This window comes from Clarias gariepinus, chromosome 11, assembly GCF_024256425.1.
Source record: "Clarias gariepinus isolate MV-2021 ecotype Netherlands chromosome 11, CGAR_prim_01v2, whole genome shotgun sequence".
Lineage (NCBI taxonomy): Eukaryota > Metazoa > Chordata > Actinopteri > Siluriformes > Clariidae > Clarias > Clarias gariepinus.
The window spans coordinates 26,324,017-26,336,225 of record NC_071110.1 but is presented as its reverse complement, the minus strand read 5'-3'; the positions used below and the strand labels follow the sequence as shown (position 1 = coordinate 26,336,225).

At 40.0% G+C, this 12,209-nt stretch overlaps 1 protein-coding gene across 2 annotated transcripts in view; it reads right to left on the bottom strand.

Moving 5' to 3' along the window:
• Positions 1-3,199: 3,199 nt before the first annotated feature.
• Positions 3,200-12,209, bottom strand: part of timm50 (translocase of inner mitochondrial membrane 50 homolog (S. cerevisiae)) — a 29,210-nt gene continuing 20,200 nt past the window's right edge. For both annotated transcript variants that reach the window (XM_053507736.1, XM_053507737.1), the window contains 5 exons: positions 11,805-11,909; positions 10,433-10,531; positions 5,164-5,320; positions 4,975-5,081; positions 3,200-4,020 (listed from right to left, as the gene is read on the bottom strand). In XM_053507736.1, the coding sequence (XP_053363711.1) occupies positions 3,922-4,020; positions 4,975-5,081; positions 5,164-5,320; positions 10,433-10,531; positions 11,805-11,909 (567 nt within the window). In that variant the 3' untranslated portion in view covers positions 3,200-3,921. The remainder of the gene's footprint in view (positions 4,021-4,974; positions 5,082-5,163; positions 5,321-10,432; positions 10,532-11,804; positions 11,910-12,209) is intronic.

Here is a 12,209-nt window from a genome sequence, read left to right as displayed (position 1 = left end):
CATAGCTGCAAAAGTGGGACCATATTAAAATATATGTATTGGATACAATGCCATCGGCCAAATATTTTTGTCCATATAGTGTATTTCCTATGGGTGGCATGGCAGCTTAGTAGATAGCACTGTTTCCTTGCACCTCCAAGGTCCGGGTTTGATTCCCACCTTAGGGTCTGTTTCCATGGAGTTTGCATCTTCTCCCTGTGCTTGGTGGTTTTCCTCTGGGTACTACAGCACAAAGACATGCAGATTAGGGCAAGTTGCCCCTAGTATGTTTATGCGCGTGTGAATGTAGACTGGAGATCCTACCACAGTTGTAAAATGGAAATAAATACAATGGCCTCCATGGTAACTAGTTGCACTATAGAGAACTAGATGGATGGATGGATAGATCTTCTATGTGTAACACGTCTAGCATGCTGTAACCTAAAGCTGGAAGAGAGATCTGAACACGGGGTTTCATAATTGCTTCTCTTCATTTTCTACAGCTAAATCGCCTAAACATAACAAACACAACTATATTTGATTTTTCTTAACGCAAAATCTAAAACATACTTACAAACCTAAATGGAGGATCTGTTTAGTTGATCGGTACGTGACCTGAACCCTGCCCGAGGGCGCTGCGGCACGTGGCCGTGTGTCGAGCACAGAGGCGTCAAACTAAAAGCAAAAGTTCACCACTTGGACCAACACCATGCCTGGTGCATACAAAGGTCTGGAATAAGCATAATGAGTTGAGCGTGACCTTTTATGACCTTTTCACTAGGTTTGCGCAGCAGATACAAAAAGATCGATATGGTCTTTTTAATTTTTTGACAACACAGGTTTGGAAATCTAACCAGCTTCCACTGAATTATTGTATGTACATATTACATGATACTGAGAGTATTTATTTAAAATGATATGCAGTTCTATCAAGTAAAACTTGAAAAAAAGTGATCACACAAGTTGAGAAGTGGTGCAGGAGACAAGGTAGGCTATATTTTATACGAACATATACTGATTTATTTGGCTTACACTTAAATCCAAAGTTACCAGAAATCCATCCATAGAGCTTAGAGTAACATTTAGACACAGAAAGTAATTACAATAAAATATAGTCCCATGCATGCAATCATTTCTCAAGCTTTTGTGCCCTTTATGAATTGTATTGTTTGTGCTCTGGTCACAGCTGAATCTGCACTGCTTGAAGCAGAGTATAAGCAAAAACAAAAAAAAAAGATTTCTCATAACCATCCAGTGTTTGACATGTCAAAATTGTCATTCACCTTCAGTAAGAGATTGATCCCAATCAGGGTCACAGTGTCTCGGGAACTCTAGGCTTGAAAATAAGCACCATGTGTGCACACATTCACACCTGGTAAATGACAGTCACCAGTCCATATACCAACATGTTTCTGGAGTGCAGGAGGAATCCTGATGAAACCAATTCAGACACAGTGAGAAAGAACATTTGAAACTCTGTGAAAGTATACAGACAGATACCCAAACTCAGGGTTTAACCCAGGACCATGAAATTACACAATGTTACTCACTGCCGTTACCACTTAAAACGTGTGCATGTGGGAATTGAAACTCACACCTCACATGCTCCTTAATGCTCTATAAAGTCATCAGTGACGTATTTCTAGTGTAGATGTCAAGTTGTTTATCAGGAAGGTGTCAAATGGGGTAGAAAAGCTGAGGTCACAGGTAAATAGAATTAGCGCAGTGTTTATCACACTGAGATGCCAATGACTTCTTTAAGATAATCTTTGCACAGAAGCATAAAAAAATGTAATTGGTGATTATATTGAGCGTGTGGTGGCCTGTAATGGACTTGTGCCTTATCCAGGATGTAATTCTGTGTTGTAAAAGTGTGGTGTAACGAAATGCACCCAAATGTTCTTGAATCTTCCATTCAGTCTCAATGCAAATCTAAACTGAGGGAGATTTTTTACAATGGTTCTCTGGAACCGAACAGTCTGGATAAAATCTGCAAAAGGACTCTGGTTTCCAGATTTCACACCCACTTATTCCAAGGAAGTAGGTATATCAATCTTCATTGCATCTTTTTCCATTTAAACATATCTGAAATTACATTGAAGCTACTCTGGAATAATATGCATCCTTGTTCAATTCTCGGCATGTTTGCTCAATAGCAATGCGTATTTATTAAACCAGGGCGTAACGTTAGGGGAAAAGATTTAATCAATTTTTAAGTTTTGTTGCCAACTTTAATTAACGGTGTTTTCCTCTTAACATTACAAAGCAAAGCATTAAACCCAGTATTGTGTAGGTTCCCCTTGTGCCAAAGAGCAGCTACAGCTCCTAAGGGCATAAAATCACTGGGTTTCTGTGCAGGCTGGCCTTTGCTCCCCACAGACAAAAATGAACCTTGTAACATCACAGGTGATGTGTCCCGCGTTTACATAAAAAAATAATGATGACTATCAAGGTCACAATGCATATCTCATGTAAAGTCGTATTAAGGCATGAAAAGTACACAAACAGTTTGTGGTGAAATTAGAGTGAAAAACAAAACAGCAGACACTGAACATTTACAAACCTGAGAAAGTGTACAGAAAGGTGCTCAGAGGTAAAATTAAAACTGGATGAATCATGAAAAGAAAGACAAGATCATCAAAGGAGAAAAGGAAAATCAAAGTCAAGAGAGATTTCCCTAATAATTCAAACAAATGCTTGTATGTAGTGTTGCGCAATTAGAATTCAATATGTTCATTTAATCACAAAAGGATAAAATTTATTACGGGTAATATATGTTTAGTCAGGAATTTATGTACTTCTTCAATAATAATGACTTGACAAATAAATATTGATGAACATCCTCTTCAAGAGATCATTCGTTGAATTATTTGGTGTCAGCCTAGATAAATACGCTTTAATACAAAACGCTACATTTGGCAGTACATTTAATAAATACATAAATAAATATCAGTTTATGTTGTTTGCAATGTGTCAAAATAATTGCAATGTAATTTTTTTTATCAAATCGTGCAGTCCTAGATGTGACCATTTTAATTACTTAAAAAATATAAAATTAAAGAATTATCATGAGTGAGTGATTCACATTATATATCTTTGCGCTCATTTTTACACAAAACTTTTGAAAGCTGCATTCACTCAAGGTAGCTAAGATCTATTGCAGCTTATCCTATAGCAGCAATTATGTAAAACTGATGAACGAAGGGAAAAGTAACACTGATTATAGAAAGTCAGACATAAATCGTTTATTGAAGGTCATTTAAGCAGTTCACATTAAATGCACTACACAACCACATTAGATGTAGTGTACCATTGGGGTTATAAACAGAAATGGCACTGTGTCAATCTCATCAACTGATATGACCCAATTTAATATGAACTACAATCCGGCGTGCTGTGACACACACACAGTTCTTACAGCAGCATGAGTACACAACTCTGGTACATAACTCCTAAGAGTGGCCACACCTCATCAGTGCTCATGACGTAGCACTAAACTGTGATAAGGAGACTCTTCTAGTGAGCACCGATTGTGTCTGATAAAAGGTGTGGCTCATTAGATAGATTTTCCCCTACAAGTGAAAAGAATAAAAGGAGCTAAGGAGTGGAGAAAACTTGGTCCAGGTATTTAGACCTTTGGAACGAATTGTTAGACATAAACACAACAACTGAGATCGGAGGAAAGCATGCTGTAGGCCGTGTTCGGTCCAGAGAATGCCTTCACCAGCACGCAGATATTAAAAGTCTTTATGGAGTTCCTGGCTTCCCTTTCCAGCCATGGCAGCAAGAGTTCAGTGGAAGGAACTGGATGTTTTCCCCCCCTTCTTAACCTCCCTCCCACGCAGCTAGGGGTACCACCTGCCCAGTGACCGTGGCTTTTGCCCACTGACCAGTCACTGCCCAGGGTGGTCCAGAAGTACCAGCCTTCAGTGAGGACGACCTTCATTGCTGCTTGCGGGACCAGAAACGGCCTGCGATGGAACCTAAAGATAAGCCCTGTTTCTTCTGCTGAGAAACATCCGTCAGCCTCTGCTCCTCCTCCTACACACAAACAGAAGTGAAATATCAGAGAGAGACAAAAATAATATCTGGAACATTTCTGAGTTATTAACAGTCACAATGATCAGAGATCCAGAACAGCAGCAATGATAAAGCACCCAAATAACAGATGCTGGTAGAGGAAAACAGCCAACATTATGCAGTTACATAACTCTGGTTTCATCACCCTTTCTTTTTCCTATTAGACCATATCCTGTTGCGCTTAAATCTGTATCTGTATGAATATTACAATAAGCTAAAAAATCGTGTCTACAAATGGAGTTCAAGTCACTCCTGGGCTTGTGATGAAATCTCTCTTGAATGAACCCAAAAAGAGACCGATATTTACAGAACACTTTAAGATAAAGTACGGTGATAAAACTCTTGGCTTAAAACAGTAGAATGGTGTGAACATTTTGTAGAAGCCCGCACAATCCCGGCCAAGGTGGCTCGGCGCCCCACTGCAGTTGTTCCAGCGAACTTTCGGCGGGTGGAATTTATCCTTGAAAATTAGCAGATAACTTGTCGCCAGGAGAGTTATCAGGCTGTGGGAACTGAACATGCAATTCATCAGAGCCATTTCCAAATGTTTGGGCAACTTAAGAAGTTCCGGGTTTTAGACGTGAACCAAGCAGCCTGACCATGGCTCCTGTGTACAGAGAAAACTTTCTTCCCTTCAGAGTATCCAAGGACTAGTGAAACGCTGGGATTTTGGAATAAGTGTAGCAGGCAATTATATAGAGAAATAAAGGGAGTTTTTACTAGTTAGTTGATTCTGATTTATATTCTGCTGTCTGGTTTTTAGCTAAACGCTTTTTTTAAATGTGGGTTTAATTTTTTTTTTTACTGGGTTTGAGCCATCGCCAAAAAATTCTAAAACATGCTTTAAACTCCTGGGTTACTAAAATGGTTCATAAAGGTTAAAAAAAAAAAAAAAAAGTTAAACCGTTCATGTACCAGTGCGAGCTGTGCTTGTCTCCTTTTGAATGCCTCAATGGGGTCTTCCTCATGGGCGTAGTTTTCCAGGACAGTACGCACATCCTCCACACCGCTCATCGCAATTGCTAAATAGGACAAAGGATTGTTAGGACTTCATGTGCGTTTTATTTTGAATTCAACAGCAAGCACAGTATTTTACCCACTTACTTTTAAGAAAGGCAGCTAGGTCATAGAGAGTGCGGTCTTCTGAGTTGCCGTCCCACTTGCGGAGTGCCATGCCGTTAAAGGGCTGCAGGCTGAAGGCCTCTCGCTTGCAGTCCACTATGATTACTTTAGAAGTGTCTCTGTTTAGACAAGACACGTCCTGTAAAACAAAAAGGTTCAAAGATGAAGACTTTTACAAAAACCTTTTATAGGATATTTGTTAAAGCACCTTAAGTTGCACGGACTAATATTTCATTTGACCAACTTTAGCTCTGATTATAGGCGAGACCAATTCATGTTTAAGTCTTTCTAGGACCATTTCTGTCTTGGAATATTCCTGTGCCATCAGGGAAGTAAAACTCCATAGATGTGATCACCTGGTCATTCAGTACATTTAGGCCACTTTATTTTATTGCCACATAACCGAATGAAGCAAGTCCAGATCATAACACTGCCTCCACAGGCTTGTTTAACGGCCACTATGCATAATGAGTGCATTGCTTCATGTGCTTCCTTTCTTACTGTGTCACACCCCTCACTATGAAACAGTGTCGATCTGAACTCATCAGATCACACAAATCTTTTCCATTGTTATAAAGTCTAATCTTTATGCTCTCTGGCAAATTGAAGTGGAAATGCTCTTCCTTTCATTATATAAAAAAAACCCTTTGATTTTTACTGTTGATGTTTGACCAAAAGCACCTCACCAAGGTTTAAGTGATCCCCATTCATGATTTCTTCCACAAAATTGAGAGTTCAGCACTATCCTTCCATATTTTAATAACAAGTTAGACAGTTTGTAACCTGAAGTCATTTAATCCTTACTCTGCTTGATTCAGGCCAATAACATAATCCTTTAGAAACAGCATTTATTTTGTCAAGGCAGTGTAGGCACAAAAATATTGGCACAAAGTTTTATTGACACAAAGAGTGCCAAGAAAACAGTAGACACAGACTTAAAAGCTCGGCTAACCAGTTTTTTTTTATATATATATATAAAAACAAAACAAAACACCTTAGCACAAAAAAGTAGAGGACACGAAAAATTGTATTATCCAAATCAGCTACTTGTGATGGGAAATTGTATCAGAGACATAAACTTGTGCTGTTAAAACAAATTAACATTTAAACTGCTTTGGTTTCTCAGTGATGTAATAATATATATGAAATAACATATATGAAATAACATATGTAATAACAAGATTATTTTCTTTCCTGGCACCAAACCTTCTCTAGACATCCAAACAGATGAGTCACTATGAGTCTTTAAATGACATCCAAAGCCATACTGCTCCTTCAATATTTGGGTAAAAAAAAAAAAAAAAGGAAAAAAAATATGGGTGTTTACCCTGAAGGTCAGTAACCTAGTAAATCACTATAAAAAGGTATTTATTGACAGAGACCAACCCTTAAGTAAGCTGCTTTGGATAAGTCTGTGCCTAAATGCTTTAAATAGAAATGAAAAAATTAATTGGCCATTAAAGAATTCCACACTGAAGAGCTAGACTCAGTAAAAATAAATAAAAGGAAATGAAATATAAAAAAAAACAATTCAAAATGTTGCAAAATTTCTATGTTCATATAAAAATGCGAGTCAATTTATGATTTTGATCATGCCATCTTATTTGTACGAACGCTTAGATTTTTTAAGCCTCGTTTCGCCACATTTTCAAGTGACATTCCAATGGATTTTACAAACTTGTGGAGTCGAATGTTCGCCATCGCTGAAGCAAAAACTGTGGACGATAACTCTTAGGGAGGAATTAGTGTGGGAAAAATTTACTTAAAAAAAAAAAAATCTAGATCAGAACATAAGTGCAATTCTAGATTTAATCGACACCCAGTAATCCATGTGCATTCCATGTTCCCCGGAAATGAGTCTCGTAATTGTAGATCAAAGAGGCGGAGATGATTAAAGTGCTGACTAAAATAGCACCGCATCAGTTTCATGAAACGAGCAGGCCAGCTTATCGGGGTTGCAATTTTAGCCTTTTTCTATAGTTTTGAAAGCAGAGAAAACAAAAGTATTTCTGTGGGGCTTTTTCTATAATGTAGACTGGACCACATAAAACCCTAGAGATGATGTCCCCTGGTCACGGAGTTTATACAGCTCAGTGTTTAGAAAGTGCTTGAAAGTCTTTAGTGCAGTCAGCAGTATTTGTAAGTATTTGATTACAACAGAATTGTGAAGCTGTTTCTCATTAATTCCAGACTGGAGCATTTTTTCAGTCTGCTCTCGTTCTTTCAAAACCCCCTTAACGAATCTCAAAAAACAACAAGACTGCCATGTTGAAAATTACTACTTAAACTACATCATAATTTTAGAAAAGGCCTATAATTTACCACAGTATACTGTGTAATGCCATGTCGGGGGTCCTGGTGTGGGGGGGAAAAATCCATGCCTTTGTAACGACACTGACGTGAACCATATTCACACCTATGCATCTGTAAAGAAGTGCAAACTGTTAACACCCACTCGTTGACCCCTGCCGTGTCTCTCTCTATCGCTCACACACATTTTCTCAGTGGCAGCTGTCTCAGTTGTGGGCCCCCAGGAGCAGATGGACAGGGACGCTGTACTCTCCCTATCACCGAGGTCATCTGTATCCCCTGGAGGGGCAAAAACGAGGGGGAAGAGAGAAGTCGCGTGACAGATAGATATTAGAGAAAGCGAGTTAATTGTGAATAAGCCAGGGAACACCCTGTAGAATTCTATACATACATACACGCGTGGCACGCTTCACACTGATTTACATCTTCGCCCCACAGGGACCTGCAGTGTATACATGTTCGACGCAGTGCATATGCAAGTGTGTATTTAGGCAGTGTTTAAGGCAGAGGTGATTAGCGGCGCTGTACAATAACGCCTAAACAGACTTAATACGTCAGTGTGTATTGTTAGCAGAACTTTGTTAGCTGGGAACAGAGTTAGGGCTTAAAGTTGCTCTAATCCCCTCAGGTGAAGTATAAGAGGACGCGTGCCTCAAACACACACGCCACACTAAACACCTGCCGGTCCAGAGGGTTAATGTCCCCGGTGCAGCTCTGTGACTGGAAGCATGCCAGAGGTCAGAGTGGTGTTCACCATCCACTGGTGTCATGTCCACACAGGCTTTGCTTTGTAAAGTACTTGCGATGTTTAATGTATACCTGGAGCCTGACTTAACTCCAAGCGTAAATAAATCACTAATATTTTTTCCCCTTTCACTGTTGACTTGTCTGTGCAAAAGCACATTAACGACCCGATAAATGGAGATTATGTTGAAAAAAACTGCATAAAAAAAAAATACATTAGTGCTTTAGTTTTTAAATGAAATCCTTTTATTTACGTGGGTCAAGATATTTATGCTTGTATGTAACCACACGGTCATTAAATCCAGCTAAACATACTCTTGCGCATTTTGAGTCTGATGCCTCCCGCCTTTTTCCCCTCAGTATACCAGATGGGAGCTGATGTGTTCGGGGGGGGTGGGGGGGGAGGGCATGAGGGGAAACCGAGGCAGTCAGTGCAGGAGGTAAATGATGGTGCAAGTGACCAAAGATGGGGCCAGACCAGTCAGTCACTGGTGAAATGCACATACACGATGCTACAGGTCACAGTTTTAAGAGGAAAAAAAAAAATCCCTTTTTTACACTCATGCACACATCCCAGTGTTTCACTAGTGCTTGGACACCATCAAGGTAGATAGTTTTCTCAGGACGCCGGAGCCATGTTCGGAGTCCTGGGAACTCCTTTAAATGGTCCAAATATGAAACAATGTGTAAATGACTTGGAGCGAGGTCTGGACTGTATGGGGATGTTTTGATAACTCGCAGGTGAATTCCTGTATGGTGTAAGTGGTGTGTAATATGAATGACTGTGTGTACAGTCCGCACCATTCGAATGTCAATTGTTTTAACGCCTTCGTTCAGAGAAATTTCATCACGAGTCCCAGTTTAACTTGAACACTCCTGGCATCATTCACATCTGCAGCACTTACAGGTTCCGACAAGCAAAAGCAATAAAAAAAACAAGGTTTGATTTTTTTTTTTTTTAATGCATGTTTACAGAACCTGCATGAAACAAAAACACCCACGCTTCATTCCACAAAACCACATGGCAGTTTAGGGCCACACTAAAAGTGCAGAGTGCACATGGCACAGTTTTACCTTTGTCCCTTCGGCATACACATATTTGCACCACTTCAGTCGTTATTGTTTAGCGATAAACACTGACGCAGTGGCATGTAACGCTCGGGCAGTTCTTAACTTTAGCATAGGTGTAACTAACACCTGAAATAAAGAAATAACATCGAGAAATTTGTAAAATCTATGTTTTTGTTAACCTGCTGAGATGTTTATAGAGTTTTTAAAATTAACAGTTTTTGCATTAATCGTTGTAACAGCTACGTTCAGCGTAGTAACACTATCTGGTCTTATACTGGCACATGGAAAACACAGCTTCAGTAACGACGACGTAACGACATAGCTGAGAGGGACAGAAGGTTAATGAGGCACAAAAAGAGGACAAGGAGAAGATGGTAAGAAACTTCTATTGTCCTGGACTACTGAGAAAAGAAAAAAAGAAGAACAGCATAGCATGGGGGAGAGAAAAAGGGGAAGAAAAAAAAAATCAATGGGGAAGCAGAAGGGCGGGACAGGGAAGAAACACGGGGGCATTGCAGTATTATGCCACCTGGGTCACTGAGGAGAAGAGGCCCATCAGAAAGAAGTTAAGGGGGTTTACAGTCAGACACAGAGAGAGAAAGAGAGAGAGAGAGAGAGAGAGAAAGAGAGAGAGAGAGAGAGAGAGAGAGAGAGAGAGAGAGCGCGCGAGTGAGAGCGAAACAAAAAAGAGAGTGGGAAAAAAAAGAAAACAAGAGACAAGAGTAAGAGAAAGCAGAAGAAAGAAGGGAGTGAGTAGGAGTGAGAATAAGAGAGGCAGAGTGAGAGAGAAGGGGGACAAAGACAGTCTGAGAGAAAGAGAAAATACAAGAGGACAAGGGTGAGAAGAAGAGGGACAGCAAGAGAAAGTGGAAAAAAAAAAAGAGATAAAATAAGGGTGAGAGAGAAAGAAGCAGGGGAAAATAAGTGAGTGAAAGGCAGACCGAGAGAAAGAAAAAGAGAGAGAGAGAGAGAGAGAGAGAGAGAGAGAGAGAGAGAGAGAGAGAGTGGACAGAGGCAGCATGAGAAAGTGAGAAAACAAGCTCTCTTTGCTTAGATAAAGAGAGAAAACCCATTCCTGGTATAATCACAAACAATACAAGGAAAAAAATGAACAGATCGGCGTTACCTTGACGTGATGGCCGTCCATGTAGCGTGTGGCATCCCGGAAGAGGCGGTACATGACGAAGCCCTGGGGGTCGATGCTGTCAATCAGCGGAAACGCCGTCTGCATAGACACAGAGTTCACAGTTGACACTCGGGTGTCCATGAATTACGACCTCATGAACTTATCACGGCTTTGAGACGACGCTTTCAATTCGTCTAATTTGACACATCAGAGCAGAAGGAGTGGACTACAGCTTCCCAAACAGAACATGAAATCCCCCTTTTGGTGAACCTTGGTGAACTCAATAATATCTCTTTTATTGTTGTTTCGGATTTAGAATAAAACACGACAGAAATATGTTATGATGCCGCAGAGCGAGTAAACGGATGAGCTGGAATATGACGAGGCGACGAGCAACACACCAGCTGCAGAACATCCTGATAAAACCTGTGGAAAACTTTGTACAGTGTTTCTGTATCTCAGCTAGAGTTTTGCAGAGCATTGTGTTGATCTCCATCATGAGAAAGAAGTGGCTGGTTTCTGAGGGCAAAGACACAGCTTTAACAAATCACATACTGTAGGCATGCGGTCAGTTCGTGGTCAGTTTCCAAGAAAGAATAAAGCTTCACAGATTTAAAGTGTCAAAACATCACAAATCAGGGAAATAGGCCTTTTTTTTTTAAAGCTGTACTAAAGAGACCAGCAGTCTGACCTGACATGGCTTAACAAACACTGAAAAAATTATCACGATCAGAAAGAGAAGAAACAACAACAACAGTCTGCAAAACAGAAGCGTGATGAGACAGAGTGTATGCCTTATTAGCATATTAATGTTGCCATAATAATTGCGTGTGCAGAAAATAAAAGACGAAAAACCCACAACAACCCTTTCCAGGGTGTACTTGCCTCATGCCCCAAGTCTCCTGGGATAGGCTCCAGGCCCATCACCAAGCTCCCCCCCCGCAACCGTTTGTACAGGATAAAGCGGTTTAGACGATGAGAGAGTGAACCCACAACAAGTCTAGATGCATTGTAAATAGCTCTAACTGAGAACCCCCCTTTGTGCTACAAAAAAACAAAAACAAAAAAGAACAAGAAGCAACGGCATGTTTATCCATGTGTGTTGGGTTTACTGTGGAATTACAGCTGTGCAAAAGTAATTTGGAAAGCGCAAGTTTTCTCCACAAATAAAAAACAAAACAAACACACAAAAAAAAGTTTACCTGGCCGTAATCACTGCTAACAATCACGAACAGGGTTGTGCATTCACGCCCAAACAGAACCACAGTATTTTTACGGTTATGGCATTGCCCTCACTGATGCAGACGGTTCATTCCAAATAATCTTTTAATCCGTTGAAAAACATCAGGCTGCTCTTCTTCATGCTACTCACCATGCCAGTTTCTGATGTGAAGATGACAATCTCATAAAGTGGCGCTAGTTGCTGGAACAAGTACTCGATGCCCGGCCGCTTCTTAAAACGCCAGCCTGTAGCCAACTACACACACACATACATAATTTATATATAAATCTCTCCCAAAATGTGGCACGGGGTGCCTGAACTTTTGCAAATAACATATATGTTAAATGAGCTTGAGTCGAAAAATTAACCATGCTCTGGCTAGAGAATTTGTTTTAATTACGTTTTACAAAAGACAAATAGATCAGAAGTGTGTGGACGTAAATCGTCGTGCAAGATCGAATAGCAGTCCTCTGTGTTTAACCTGAAGTTTAAACTCAATTCAATTCAATTTTATTTGTATTGCGCTTTTAACAATTGACATTTTCACAAAGCAGC